Source organism: Polistes canadensis, unplaced genomic scaffold, assembly GCF_001313835.1.
Source record: "Polistes canadensis isolate GaletaPanama2010 unplaced genomic scaffold, ASM131383v1 scaffold_216, whole genome shotgun sequence".
Taxonomy (NCBI): Eukaryota; Metazoa; Arthropoda; class Insecta; order Hymenoptera; family Vespidae; genus Polistes; species Polistes canadensis.
Window position 1 is genome coordinate 29,543 of NW_014569763.1, and position 15,143 is coordinate 44,685.

Sequence of the window (15,143 nt, forward strand, 5' to 3'; positions counted from 1 at the left end):
ATCAATAATGCATACAATGAAATTATTTATATATAAAATATTTATACAAATATATTTATTTATTTCTACTCGAGTTAAAATATTATTTATTTAGTCATTGACATAGCAGGAAATCATAATTGTTTATTTTAAGTGTCTGAAGTTGTAGCTGACTTGGTCATAAAAAATGGCGCGAAAAGATATCGAAGATTCGAAGTAAATAGAAAATATTACACGATTACTATTTATTAATATATTTATATAAGTTTACAAAAGAATGATATTTTTAGAAAGATAATGTACAAGAGTAAATCGTTAACCGTTGGAAGTTATCGATGTTTAAATTTGTAATTTTCTATAAAATGTTTATAATGCTTAATCATATTGATACTTTGATAAAGGACATATTTTATGCGCTAAATATATGTCCTTTATTTCTTCTGTTTTTAAACATTTAAATTTAAAAACAGAATCTATTAACGTTCATCCGACTGTCAAAATATATGTTAGAATAAATTTTAGGATTTATGAATTGTTTTGTAAACTATGATAAAGCACAATGACTTCGTTTACATTGGTATCTTTTTAAAGTTAACAAGAAGAAGTCTACATTGAACGTGTGTTTTTATTAGTATAGAATAATCCTGCACGTTGTTAAGATTATTAAAAATTTTAATTGTGTATTTCATTTGTTTGTAATATTAATTTAATATCGATAGCGTTACATTTTTTATTGACTGTAAACATTTTATAAACGATAACAAAAACATTGTTAACGACTCTTAAAAACAATTGTGATTATTAATATTAGCTTCTTTTAAAAAATATATCAGGTTATTTTATGTTAAGACAGACATAGCAGGCAGTTCTGCTTAATTATATTAATTGATAGAAATTCGATGCGTTCGACTCTGGAATTTAAACCAAATTGCAATGTAATGTTCAAATATTGTAGAAAAATAAAACACGTTGAACGATGACAATGTCAAAGATTTTTGTTATTTTATAAATGCTTGGTATTGTTAATAGATTGATAAACAAACGTAAATCAGTGACCGTTTTATTTCTGAACCGTTTATTTATCATGTTATTATTTCAGACAAGAACTTATGATAGGAATTGTATATCTTCTCCTTGACTCTTTCGTCTTTAAATGATTAAGGTTTAATATAATACAAAGTCAATCAGCGGCCGCCATGATTGTGTACCAGGGAAACTTTTGTATTTATATTTTTATCAATAATATATCTCTGATAAAAATTCTACACTATCATTGTGACACCTGACTAGGTTCCAAACCTCCCCAGGCAATGCTCACAATGCCTGATCTGCCAACTTTTCTTTGCCATTTTATAAACCTTTGCAGATTAATTTGTAACTCAAAGAAGTATTCTACGCATAAACGAAAGAGTGTACTTTAATTTAATATAAGATTCATTAAAATCTATTCACTTTTAGTATAAAAAATATTTATTGAAACTTTCCAAAGAAATCATGAAGCTTTGTGCAAAATCATAAGAAAAGAAAATGCTTCACGTTCACAATTTCGAAAATACTTTCTAATTTACGTAAACGTTACTTCTTTAGAAGCGCTATAAACATAATTAAAAGTAAACTTGTATCCGATGGTAGTTCTCGATGTTCGAATTCTTAATCCCTATAAACTGTTTGTAATGTTGAAATATATTGACACATTAATCAAGGACAAATTTGATGTTCTAAATATCGTTTCCTTGCCTCTCTCCTGTTATTCAACAGTTAAGTTTAAATACAGATTCGATTATTGTCTATCAAACGGTCAAGATACAAGTTAGAACTTCTGTATTTCCATTTTTGTTATACATTATACAGTTGTAGCAAAACTCTTAATCTACATAAAAAAAATAATTCTAAAGATAAAGCATTGAATTCTTTAGAAACGAAATAGATTTTGTAAGTTAATATAACGTGTAAATATAAAGTGTTCAATAGTGAAAGTTAAAGAAAGGAAACAAAAAACAAAGAACTTTTAACAAGTTATCAAATTACTTAGGTATAAAGATCACAAAAGCCGATATTTGTTAATTAAATATTGTTTTTAATGGATACAAAAACTGATAATGCAACGTTAAGAAAGGAGATACTTAGTATATATGACTCGAATTCTATGGACTTACCGATGTGGCTAAATTATTTTGAGTTTTTAATCGATCTTATAGAACTAAAGGATAATAATAAGGGTCCATTTCTATTAAATATGCTAAAACCTTCTGTAATTAAAAAAATTCAAGAAAATGTATCTCCTTCCGACCCTTATAATCTTTCATACGATAAACTCGTGTCCGTGTTAGATAAATTATTCGCGTATCCTCGTGGAATAAATCTAGCTGACTATTGTTATATGTTACGGGACCAATTTCCGTTCGAATCTGTACAACACTACGTCCGTACATTAAGGAGATTATTTTTTAAATGCACTCCTACCATTAAAAATACGACTAACATGAAGAATCGATTTTTAATTGGATTATATGACAAGGAAACTAAAAAGTTTTTGGAAAATAATAAAAACACATCATTTGGTATGGTAGTAGCTATCGCTAAGCAAAAGGAATTTGCTATGAAACGATCAGGGGAATTATTTTTAGAGTAATATCATTTAATGTGATTATATTTTTCAATCGAACATATATAAAAGCATATAAAACAAATAGAGCATACATTGTGGGCATATATTTTGATAAAATACATTGATTCGTTTTATGTTGCTACCTTTGATCGGCTAACGAGAAAAAGTTTACAATAATGCTTTGTAATGATATGTTTTTATTTTTTATATTATTATCCTGCACGTTATTACAACCATTAAAAATTGTAATTTTTGATCTTATTTCTTTGTAACACTATGTTGATATTAAAAACAATTAATTTTTTATTAGTGGGAAGGCGAAAATGAAAATTATTATTTGTTCTTTTAAACTCTTCTTGATACTTTAAGTAAAAATAGTTGATTTTATTCATAGAGAATTAAATTTTGGTTATTAATATATTAAACATTTTAATCATTTTGATACTTTCCAAAATACACGAATTCCTTTGTATATTCGTATAGTCCAATCATTATGTACATTTGAAAAAGAAAATGAACTGAATAGGGTACTTTTTTTTATATATTGTAAAGTAGACCTAAAAAAACTTAACCTCAAATTGTCGACCGCGATATCATATGAACTTTTTCCGCCATCTTGAAAAACAAGGGTAAATTTTATCTTTTGCGATAACTCGGTACCCCGTAAGCTTATCATTGTAAGAAAAAAAATGATCAGCTGAAAATTCTACGCCTAAAGTGAAACTTTGTTCAAGTTTTTACTAACTTTGTTAAGAAACAATGTCAGAATTCAAATCATATATATATATATGTATGTATAATAGCTCTTATTAGATATGTTTTTATTTACTTATAAACCATTCAAAATAAAATATTGTTTAATTTTTATTCGATTCATGACATAATTATAGGAATTGAATTATTTCATTGTCAGCTTGCTTATCTAAATGAATTTATCACTCAATTAATTCGGATATGTCAGAAATAGGAAAAAACAACGTCCTAATGTACTTGTATGATACTTTTCTAAAATTTATAATTATACGATAATCTTATCTGTACACGAATAAACGATTATTTCTTATCACAAAAACTATTGAAACATCTAATGCTTTATTTATAGATGTATCATCTACACACATTCCAAAGTACAATATCAAAATTGCAGTTATTCTTTAAACAATAAGTGAATCTCGAAAATATGATAAACTTTATCATATAAATTGTATGTAAGAATAATATTGAGAAAAAAATATATCTATATTAATTTATCCTCTTTTTAAAATCCAATCATATATCATACTCGTTGCATTAAGAATAATCCAACAATATCGTTTGAGATAAGAGAAAAAGAATAATTAATTATTATTACATCTGGAAAAATAATCCTCATAAAAGATAGTTTATATAATTGTTTAGTTTTTTTTATCTATTTATGATATACAGTAAATCCACAGTATAGTTACAATCTCGGGGATAAGTAACTTTTCAAAGTGGATCTCAAGGGGCACGGTTAATAATTTTTAAACAAATGGCGAAAAAATACCTGTACTTACTAATCCAATCAAATAATTTTTTAACGGACTCTTTTTTTACAGAACATTTTTTTGACTGCAATATACGATATAACACTAAAAATTATTAATACCTAAAATATATCACTAATAAATACTTATATCACTAATAAATAAATAATGAATAATTGTAAATACGTGTTGTTCATTTTAACACATTTTTATTTTGGAATCTTAATTTGGATGTAAGCTACAAATGTTTTTATTTATTTGCTATAATATGATATAATTTTCCCTCGATTGTTTTGGGAAAAGATAAAAGAATGTGAGAGACTAACTCAAGAAGGGGTAATTATTGAAAGCATAAGTAAATTAAGAATTTACTGTAATTAAAAATTCGATTAATTCAAGCTGATTATTTAAACGAATTTATCATCAAATTAATGCAAATAATTGACTGAACTATATGAATTTTGACTAATTATGGTAATCTATAGATGAAAGAAAACAATTTATCGGATAATGTATTAAGTTTTATTTTATTATTTCTTTTCACATGTCGTTAAACAAGTAAAGAGTATGTAATATGGTACGTTATATATACTATATTATATTTAAAATGGATAAGGTACGCATCACATAGGAAATAAATGTCGATGAGAAATTTTGAATAAATTTAGTTAATTGATAGAAGAACGCGTTGAAGATGATATTTTGTCGTTTCCAACGATTGCACACGAAGAAGAAGTTCTTTGCCTAATGCATCGATGAAACGATGCAAGAAGATCTTATATAAGATGAAAATACAGAATAATGAGATATAATGAAAGAATAATTATCGTATCGACGATCGTAGAAAGTACGAGCTACTTATGGTAAGAGAAAATATTGACTTTCAAAGTAACATTTAGTATTTTAATTACTCGAGATATATAAGATATTGCAAGAACAAAGATTAAAATCGGATTGATACACGACTTTATTTTCGATAAAATCGATTTCTCGAGTAACAATTGGAATAAATTCGGCATTTTAACGAGCACAGCCTTAAAGGACTTCAATGGTCTAAATATTTCAGTATGTATGCATATATACATATACACATACCATACATACATATGCATATACAAATGTATACACACACATACACCGACACACATGTATATATATACGTTTGTATTTGCAATATGTTCATCTAAAGGTCTCTCAATACCTATACATGTATGTTGTATATGATAAGTATATTTAGCACAACTAACAATAGATAAATCATACATCTTTAAGATTGAATTGATATTAAAATTCGAAGAAAAAAATCAATGAAAACTAATTAATTGATTAGTTTCGAAATAAAGCGACAGATCACTGATATAATAACAAATATTTGTTCTCGAGTATTTTTATACTACACTATCTACAAAAACACTCACAAATGTTGAAAGAAACATAAGTATGTGCCTACTACTAGATTTTGTTTCTTCCCCCAAAAAATTGAAATACGGAAGCACATATTGGCCGTATTCTTTCATATTATCTGTTGATTGTCTCGAAAATGGAGCTCATATCCTTCTTTCATAGCGATAATATATGTATATATAAATATGTTTATCATTTAAGCTACATCTTTGTAGAAATAGATATAGAAAGTTGATAAATCAAATAATTGAAGATAAATATTAACTCTAATTGAAATAGCATTATTCGATTTAATATATCTATTTGATAAATTAAAACACAATAAATAATATGTGTGTAAAATCTAAGTAAATATATATATATTATATATTTAGATCGTAAAAGAGTATTTCTAATATTTCTATAATGGCTTTTATTAAGCAAAAGCAGTCAATTAAAACTATTAGCAATTTGCGTAAATTTTGTTGAACGTTTTCCCGTGACTATATTAACTAACTTTAAAAACCTACAATTTGTTTGAATAAAGGAAAATGGATACAAGCTCTGTTCCTAATCGAGACTTTGATCTACATTGTTGGAGCAGTTCTTGTTAGACGAGAATAATGTTCACATTGTCAACATTGAAAAATTCTACTAATTTTTTTTTTTTTTTTTTTAATTATTATTATTATTATTATAATCTACCCGTCAACTATATTTTTGTTGTTTTTTTTTTTTTTGTTTTGTTATGTTTTGGTTAGCGAAATAAAAACGAACAATAAGTGCAACTTCGAAACAAAATACATAATGAGAAAAAATTGTTTTTTCTTTTTTTCTTTTTTTCTTGCTATACGTATCGATATATTATTATCTTAATCATTTTGTATAAGTGTGTATGTGTGTATACGCGTATATATAATATATTACTTCAAATCGATATATATATATTATATATACTCTGGAAGGCGACAGTAGAAACTACTGAAGTAAATGCAATAATATAATGCGGAGAAGAGAAATGCAGCGATCGTTTAAAAATGGATTAAAATTTTGTCATCTCTAACTCGATCGGCCTATTATTCGATTCGAGAAGTCATTTATTTAAATTGATCTCCTTTTCTTTGTTTTTTTTTCTTTTTTTTTTTTTTTTTTACAACCGCCATCAAATACAATTTTCTCCGCTAAATCGAAAATTCGAATTCGTCCTACGAATCCCTTTTCAACGATCGGCACCAGGCGTCTCGTTATTATCTTATAACCATAATAATACATTTTACGCGCTAACATGGGCGTATTATTTCTTTAAAAAATACATCGAAAGATTTGTCTATGTTGGTTTACAACATGGAGAAATGACAAAGTATTTTACGTTTCGTCCGTATTTTACTCTATGTCATTATGAAAGATATAATTACTAAAATGGAGAGCATGATAGATAGAGAGAGAGAGAGAGAGAGAGAGAGAGAGAAAGAGAGAGAGAGATGGAAAGAGAAGATGGAAAGAGTAAAATAAAAAAAAAAATAGAGAGTAGAGGAAAATGTTAGGAAAGAGAGTAACCCTGAGTGAAAACAGATAACGTCAATTATGAAAAAAAAAAAAAAAAGAAAATACTAATAGGTAACAATATACAAAGAATAGACCGATGAGGTAAAGCTAATAAGAGAGATATTATCTTAAATATGTTGCACAAATTCTGGATTAAGAAACGAGAAACCCATAAACTCCGTTTGATCCAAATTCATCATGAAGAGTTTGTCTGTTGGGGTCAAGTCCGTTTTTTCCGATGTAAATTGTTTGTCAAAATTGCTTACATCTTTGGGATGTTTCTGAAAGTAAAGATTATAATAATAATAATGTTAATGTGATCAATGTTGATTAATGTAGGGGGTGTAGCATTAAAAATAATTATTTTCTTATAAATTTATATATATGATGTTCTCTCGAAACTGTTTTATCGACTGTTGGTATTATATCAATAAGAAAAGAAAAAGAAAAAAATAACATAAAAATTAATATAGTAAATTTAATAAAGGATTATATCTTACGATCTTTGGTTTAAAAGGTGGTTGCACTTCGCGATTTTCTATTTTTTCCCAATCAATGTGCCTAAAGAAAACATGACTACGGACGTCTTCTTCACCTCTAAAACCGCAGCCGAGTCTTCTGCTCGGATTTTTCGTAAGGAACTGAAATAATAAAGACAAATATATCATAGGCTGAAAAAAATAAAACCAAAAAAAAAAGAGAATAAAGTAGAACCTTTGTTAGAAATAAGTGTATTGTATTTAACGAATTAGTACGAATGTAGTGCATAAAAAATTCTGCAGATGACATAATTTTGAGAGTGTATAAATATTATAAATATGAGTGAACGAATGTAAATGAGTTATAATATAGATAATTTAGAATATATAAACACTATATAAAGATAGATACAGTCAGTCACAAAAATATTCTAACAACAGTATTGATTTGATATTTATGTTCTGTATTTTAACTAAATCTATAAATGACTAAAAAAAATCTATATATAATACTATGATAGAGAGCATGTTGTTTTCAAATAAAAAGAAAAATATAAAAGATATTTATTTATCATAAATGATTGTTTCAATAATGAAAGAAAATCGAATAAATCCGGAATTTTTAGATCACAAAAATATAACTTATTAAGATTATAGAATACAAAAGTCATTGTTCCCATTGATTTTTAACGATAGTTTGATTTAAATTAAAATCCTAAAAAACTACTGAAAATTATGCGAACACACACTATACAAAAAAATAAATAATCAATATATTTAAAATACATATTATGCCCAAATGTAGTACTTATTTTTTGATGGATGACATATTCAGATTGAACGTTATTATTTTTGTTAACAAACAATTAATATCTTATTCGAAAACTCATCGTCAAAATAATTAAACACGACAGTTATTTAAGTCAACTTTCTATTAATTCATAAAATGATAAAATAATTTTAATTAGTAATGTGTATGTATAAAAATGATCATCACGGACTAATTATTTTATAATCCTAACACTTATGTCTTCCAATTAATTCGAATAATCGAGGTTCCATGGTATTTTAGAAATAAACGGATTATTGAACAAAATCTTACTGCTTTGCAGACTTCTTTTGCTTCTTTGGACAAACTTTTGGGATAACTGACGTTATGATTTGTTATTGCTGCAAAGAGTTCTTCTTCATCTTCACCATCAAATGGTGGTTGTCCAACAAGCATTTCGTAAAGAAGTACTCCATATGCCCACCAATCTACAGATTTTCCATACGGTTGATATAAGATTATCTAAAACATAAATATTCATTAGTATTATATTAACAACATTAACAAAAATAACTAAGTTTACCTCGGGTGCTATGTAATCTGGTGTACCACAAAATGTTTTAGCTGTTTTGTCACCCGATATTCCTTCTTTGCACATTCCAAAATCAGCAATCTTTATATGACCGTCCTGATCAAGCAAAACATTGTCAAGTTTTAAATCACGATAGACGATACCGCGACCATGTAAAAAGAACAGTCCGATTGCGATTTCTGACGCATAGAATCTGAAAATGCAGAAAACTAATATTTTAGAGAGAGTCATCTTATTATGGTTTATAGATTTAATATTTATATATATGAATTTTGTTTTTCTTTCTTTATAAGACTTAAAAAACACTAACACATATTCTTTCATATTTTCCCCAATATTAATTCAAATTCTTTTACTTTCAAAAATTAAATAATACATTCATTGAAAATCAAATTTTTGTAACATTAAATTATTAAACGTAATTACTCTAATGATTATTATTTAACAAAAGTTGTATTATTTTCAATTGGATGCACGTAATAATTAATCGGATACAATAGCATTATTAATAATATAAAAATTACACTTATATTAAAGTCAAACAAAAAGAAGCAATAATATTATATGGAGAATATAATTTAAATATTTAAAATATATCGTGAGATATGTTTATTTTTAATTATAATTAGCGTGTGCTAAAATAAAAGTTTATTCAATATTTCGTGCAAGAAATAATAGTAATTTGTTATTAGAAAATACACAACCCCCTTGATAATATTTAAGAAAAATTGTTCGTAAGATTTTTTTCGACGTGTATTTTTACGTAATCTTTAATATCATTAACATTATCGATTTGTAAATCAGATAAATACAAAGATATATACTAACACTGCTACGGGTTCTTTAAATTTGCCACACTGTTGAATCTGGTACATTAAATCACCACCATTTACATACTCCATAACAAAATATAGACGATCCTAAAACGATAACAATTTAAATTCCAAGAAAATTGAACAAACATAATACAAATATAATGATATAATAAATTTGTTATAATATATAAAGCGAGTATATAGAAAGTATTCCGTATCTAATTAATTTTTTAAAAGGCTTTGTGATATTGTTAACAAATTTTTTATTAACAAGAAATATGAGTATTTTCTTTAAAACCTTTAGAATATATACGACGTAAAAAATAATAATTTATTTATACAATTTTCAAAATTAATAAGAAAAAACAAAAAACAAATTGAAATGTACAGGCAAAAAGTATTAGTAAATCTCGTAAGTTTTCCAAGATTTAATTTAATTTAACCTTTCGTATTCTTTAATTTTCTTTTTACCTACCAACAACTTATTTAATTTAAAAAATAGGTCAAAGAAAGAAAATCTAAATAAAATGTTGTATTGCAACAGTGCAAAGTGTTAAACAAATATTATAATATTGTTATAAGAAATGTGATATCAGACAACACTTGACATAGGAATGGTAAGAATTAAAACTAGAAAATTAAATGATACAACCAATTCATATTTTGTAGAATGTTTTTTCAAATTTTATAACTTCTACTATTCTTATTGACATTAAATTAACTAAATTTGAAGTTATGTATTGTGAAATTTTGTTTTATAATTATAGTATATAAATTAATTAAATTTGAAGTTACGTATTGTGAAATTTTGTTTTATAATTATAGTATATTTTGTAACAAAATATTTGTTACAGACTACACTATCGTGATACGTTTGATTTCATATAAAATTATCCACTGTACTAAAAGAAACCATAAATATTTAAATAATTTGTTAAATGTTCAACTGTTTCTTGTACACTTATTTTTGGATTTTGTTTTATCATTCTTCTAACAATAATTCGTTTACTATACTGATTGATTTTTCGTTGACTTCCATTTCTTGAGATACAGTGTTTTTCGTAGTCCATATTTAATCATACATTTGTTATTCTTCGAAATAATCTTCATTATTTTCAATAATTTTGATTTTCGATATGACGGTTATAAAATGGCAGGAGATTATTTAAATTCAAACAAGAGTAATAAATAATTTAATATCAATGAACCTTGAATTAATTGTTACATTTAATACAAGTAAATTATTATTAGTTTTCTTATTCTTATTCTTAAGATTTTGGAAAATATGCTCATATTCATTGTTTATACAAAATTAATGAATAAAACAATTTCACAAAGCTTTTTGTTAAAAATTAATTGGTGTACGAATACTCTCTCAATACCCATTGTATGTTACAGATATAAATATAATAAAGTTATATTAAAACGTACCATAGTTTGAAAACAAGAATGTAATTGTACAAGAAAAGGAGGCTTGCTCGAAAGAGCAAGAACTCGTTTTTCAGCCATCGTACACTCCACGTCATCATCTTGAATAATAATATCTTTCTTGAGTATCTTTATGGCATATAATTCGTTAGTTCCTCTTCTTTCTGCTAACAGCACCTTTATAATAACAAACAAAACAATTAATTCCTCCTGATAGTATTTAATTCTTATACAATATAATATACAGAAAAATATCTGGTTTATTCATAAATTCGTTGGTATTAGTGTTACTAGAAATTATTATTCGATAAATTCTGTGAGAATTATTTATTCACAAAATTTGAATACTTTTCTTTTTTAATTTTAACCCAAAATTGAATTATATTATACTTTTTTTTGCGAATCATTAAAATTTGTCCACAGACAAACGGTTGAGTAACATTGTCTTATATTATTGTATATTGTACCAGTCACGTTGACTTCAACGAGATTTTATTCTCAATAAGATCATTTAAAAATTTATAAAATAAAATAAAAATAATTAAAATAAAAAATGTACTAATTTTTACAGATAAAAAATATAAGTGATATATTTAATATGCATATGCATAGGAATGTTTAACAAGAAATTGATATAAAACATATGAAATATGCAAAATATACAAAATATACAAAATAAAATATTCGATTCAAAAAATCATCGAACAGCAAAGTAAATTTCTACCCAAGTAGCATTTTTCGTATCTTCTAAAAATATTTATTTAAGTAAACATTTACAGTCTACTGATCATTAAAACTGTTACTTTCGTAAATCATTGAAACTATTGTTGGACAATTCTTCAATTAAAAGACTTACTTTATTCTACGGTATGATTCGCTATGTTACGAAAATACAGCACGTAACGTTTGTATTGTATATAGATTTCTATTTTTAAATTGTTTTTATTTAAATCTAATGTGACCACAAATATAAATGACATGCTAATTTATTAAGTATGCAGAAAAATAAGATATGATCTAATAAAAAATATAGTAATAAGACATGATAAGTCAAAATGAATTATAAATACGATCCAAATAAGAATGAACTTATAAGCAAATCTAATACATTATCTATACATGAATTTACCTTTCCGAAGCTACCCTTGCCCAAAACCATAAGGAAATTGAAATCTGATGCCCTTATTAAATCGCTCTTTCCCATATTGTGCGGAACATCTTTATCCTGCGTCGTTGGAGTCTTTTTCGTAACCGATGTTTTCTGTAAATACGTTAATACATGTGTAATAAAAAGATAAGCAAACAAAAAATATATGTTTTACATATACACTAACGGTTAACATTATTTTACAATCTTACGAAATAATAGAAAGTTTACTTAAATAAGAGCCGTATCAACATTTTCTTAGTTTCCAATACGAAATATTAAGTGTTCGGCAAAAAAAAATAATAATTACGGTCCATTTGAATATGTCATACATAAAAAAAAAAACTTCATTTGCGCAAAAAGTGTATTGTCAATATATTGAATTAAATATTTTATTCACGTCGTATTTATAATTCAGCTTATTAGTTATTAGTCCCAAAGTTTTTTAATTTTCAGTGTTCTGATTAAATTCAAATCTTCCAAGGGTGTCCTATGTAAAATTATAACAAGTACACACTTTACGAAATAAACAATAACTTTTTATAAGAGCAAGATAAAAATAAAAAACATATATTTTATATCATAAAAAATGTAATTATGCAAATTCAATTAATTATAATAATTAATTAGATGAATAAGCCTGTTGGTTGCCGCACATTTTCTTAAATAATCGGACTGAACACAGCCATTCTCATTTCCTTCTTCACATTGTTTTTCACGTGATACATAGACTTTATCATAGCAACTGCTGAAAAGCCAGCTTTGTACAAATAAGAAATTACAAATGGAATTAAAGTTATAAAAACAGTGTAATATTTCACAACACACCTGTGAGGAAGTCTCTACGGTACATACTTTGAGAACCACTGGTACAGAAATTTAATTTTTTAATCTGATTGTGAATGTGCTATCTATCAATGTGTATGACACATTCAAAAAATTATTTAACTTTTGATCCACAAGATGAATTTGTTCACGTGGGTAGATCAGAAATGATTAATAAAAGAATATGCCTGAAAAAGAACATTGTCTCAAAAAATTACGACTCAAATTTTTTTTCGTCCAAATGAGTCTTTTCTCAACGCGATTTCAGTATTAAGTATTTCTTTCTGGACCATAATTGAAAGACAACTAATGCATTCTAAACGAAGCATTTCGGAGAATGAGAATTCTGTTACATGCTTGCTTTTAAATCTACTTTTAAGTGGTTTAAAAACAAAATTTAGCAGGACATGATTCTTGAAAAATATTGTATCACGCACTATAATTCAAAACCTTTCAGAATAAATGAATGAAATATTAGGTCATTTGTTATAAAATGTCCGATTTCGAACTAAATTAATCGGAGTGATCGGACGTTTCATTGACCTAATAAATTGCCAGTCGTATATTTTCATGATAATATTGGAAAAATAAATTGGTTTTACTCGAAATTTTATGAAAAAAAGGGATAAAACTTACAAAATGCTTATAAAATATTTTAATCCTAGTTTCATCGAAAAAGCCATTTCTCGTTTTCAGTACTGTCTTACGTATTCTTTGAACCCTAAGTAATACGAATTATTTTAGGTCATTAAGCATGAAATGTCTGATTTCGAACTAAAAGTATGCGGAGTAATGAGACGTTTCATACTTAATGACAACATCCTGATTCAATGGTTCCCAAAATTTGCATTGTAACGCTCAAAGGATGCACCGCGACGCTCGTTTTTCAATTCGATTTGATAAAATGCGAAATTAAGCGAATTTGGTGCAAACCAGTAACTAACTTAATATTTGTTTCATGAAATCTCAACGAATAAAACGTGTTTTATATATTTTTAGCCAATCCTTTAATAAAAAGAACTTTTAAGTTTTCTGCAAGATGAATTTTATAGATTTTAACGCAAGGCGTCTTGAGAAAACTTGAACTTAACAAATAACGCCGAAGATAAAAAACGTTTGAGAAACACTGTTCTAACTTATAAACTCAATTATAAACGCGATCAAAAAAATATTCAATTCGATATATTGAAAATACTTTTTGCATAAATGATGAATGAAACAATCAGCGAGATTGAACGTAATTATGAATTTATTGAACAATTTTTTTTTCTATGCAAATACTAAAAAAAATTAGATGCTGGATTAAGTTAAACCAACTTTCTATTATTTTTGAACTTGATAAAATAATTTCTTTCCGGTATAGTGTAAATCGAAAAATTCATTATCGAATATACCAGATTCCTTAGATCATGCTAATTATTCTACATTCGAAGTTAGTCATAAGTTATTTTACTCACCCGCATTTTACTTCTAAGTTCTGCTAAATCAACCCCCTCTTCTGGCACAGGTACATTATAAAATTCTCCTTCTTCTTGAGTAAGAAGTTTAAACCAACCACTAGCTGGCGCCTTTATCAGTTCTGATATGCCAAAAGAAAGTGATCCCATAAAATCATTTCGAGAAGTTCGATCCCAATCCCAAACTTCGATTAACAATCGTCTATCTTTATCTTCCGGTTTAAGATCACTGAAAACAGGTAATCGTATTACATAGGTAATTCTTTATGTTCTCTAATTATAATTTTTATGTTTAAATTAATAAAAATAAAAGTAATATTAAATAAAATATCATTTTTATTATTATTCAATTTTAAAACAAAACATTCCATTTAATAAAGGAACTGAGATGCTGTTATGAATCCTCCTTGATTTTCGTAATATAAAAATAGCATTAAACGGTTCGTGGTATTGTTGTCTATGACATTTATTATTAACAAATATAAAAAAATGAGCAAATCAAGTACGTGCTATTATCAAAAAGTAAATCTTATTGTTTTACTTCTTCTGATATTAAATAAATGGCGTATTTATTTTACCATTAAAGATAATAACACTGTTCTACAAAACAT

The 15,143-nt window shown here is 26.0% G+C and overlaps 1 protein-coding gene across 3 annotated transcripts in view; it reads right to left on the minus strand.

Moving 5' to 3' along the window:
* Positions 1 to 6,201: 6,201 nt before the first annotated feature.
* Positions 6,202 to 15,143, minus strand: part of LOC106790123 (protein kinase C, brain isozyme) — a 46,790-nt gene continuing 37,848 nt past the window's right edge. For 2 of the 3 annotated variants that reach the window (XM_014754828.1, XM_014754826.1), the window contains exons 7-14: positions 14,533 to 14,761; positions 12,233 to 12,364; positions 11,107 to 11,280; positions 9,689 to 9,780; positions 8,852 to 9,053; positions 8,602 to 8,790; positions 7,521 to 7,661; positions 6,304 to 7,301 (exon numbers count right to left, since the gene is read on the minus strand). In XM_014754828.1, coding sequence (XP_014610314.1) covers positions 7,149 to 7,301; positions 7,521 to 7,661; positions 8,602 to 8,790; positions 8,852 to 9,053; positions 9,689 to 9,780; positions 11,107 to 11,280; positions 12,233 to 12,364; positions 14,533 to 14,761 — 1,312 coding nt within the window. In that variant the 3' untranslated portion in view covers positions 6,304 to 7,148. Of the gene's footprint in view, positions 7,302 to 7,520; positions 7,662 to 8,601; positions 8,791 to 8,851; positions 9,054 to 9,688; positions 9,781 to 11,106; positions 11,281 to 12,232; positions 12,365 to 14,532; positions 14,762 to 15,143 lie in introns of all 3 variants that reach the window. The other variant, XM_014754829.1, reaches the window with a different exon arrangement.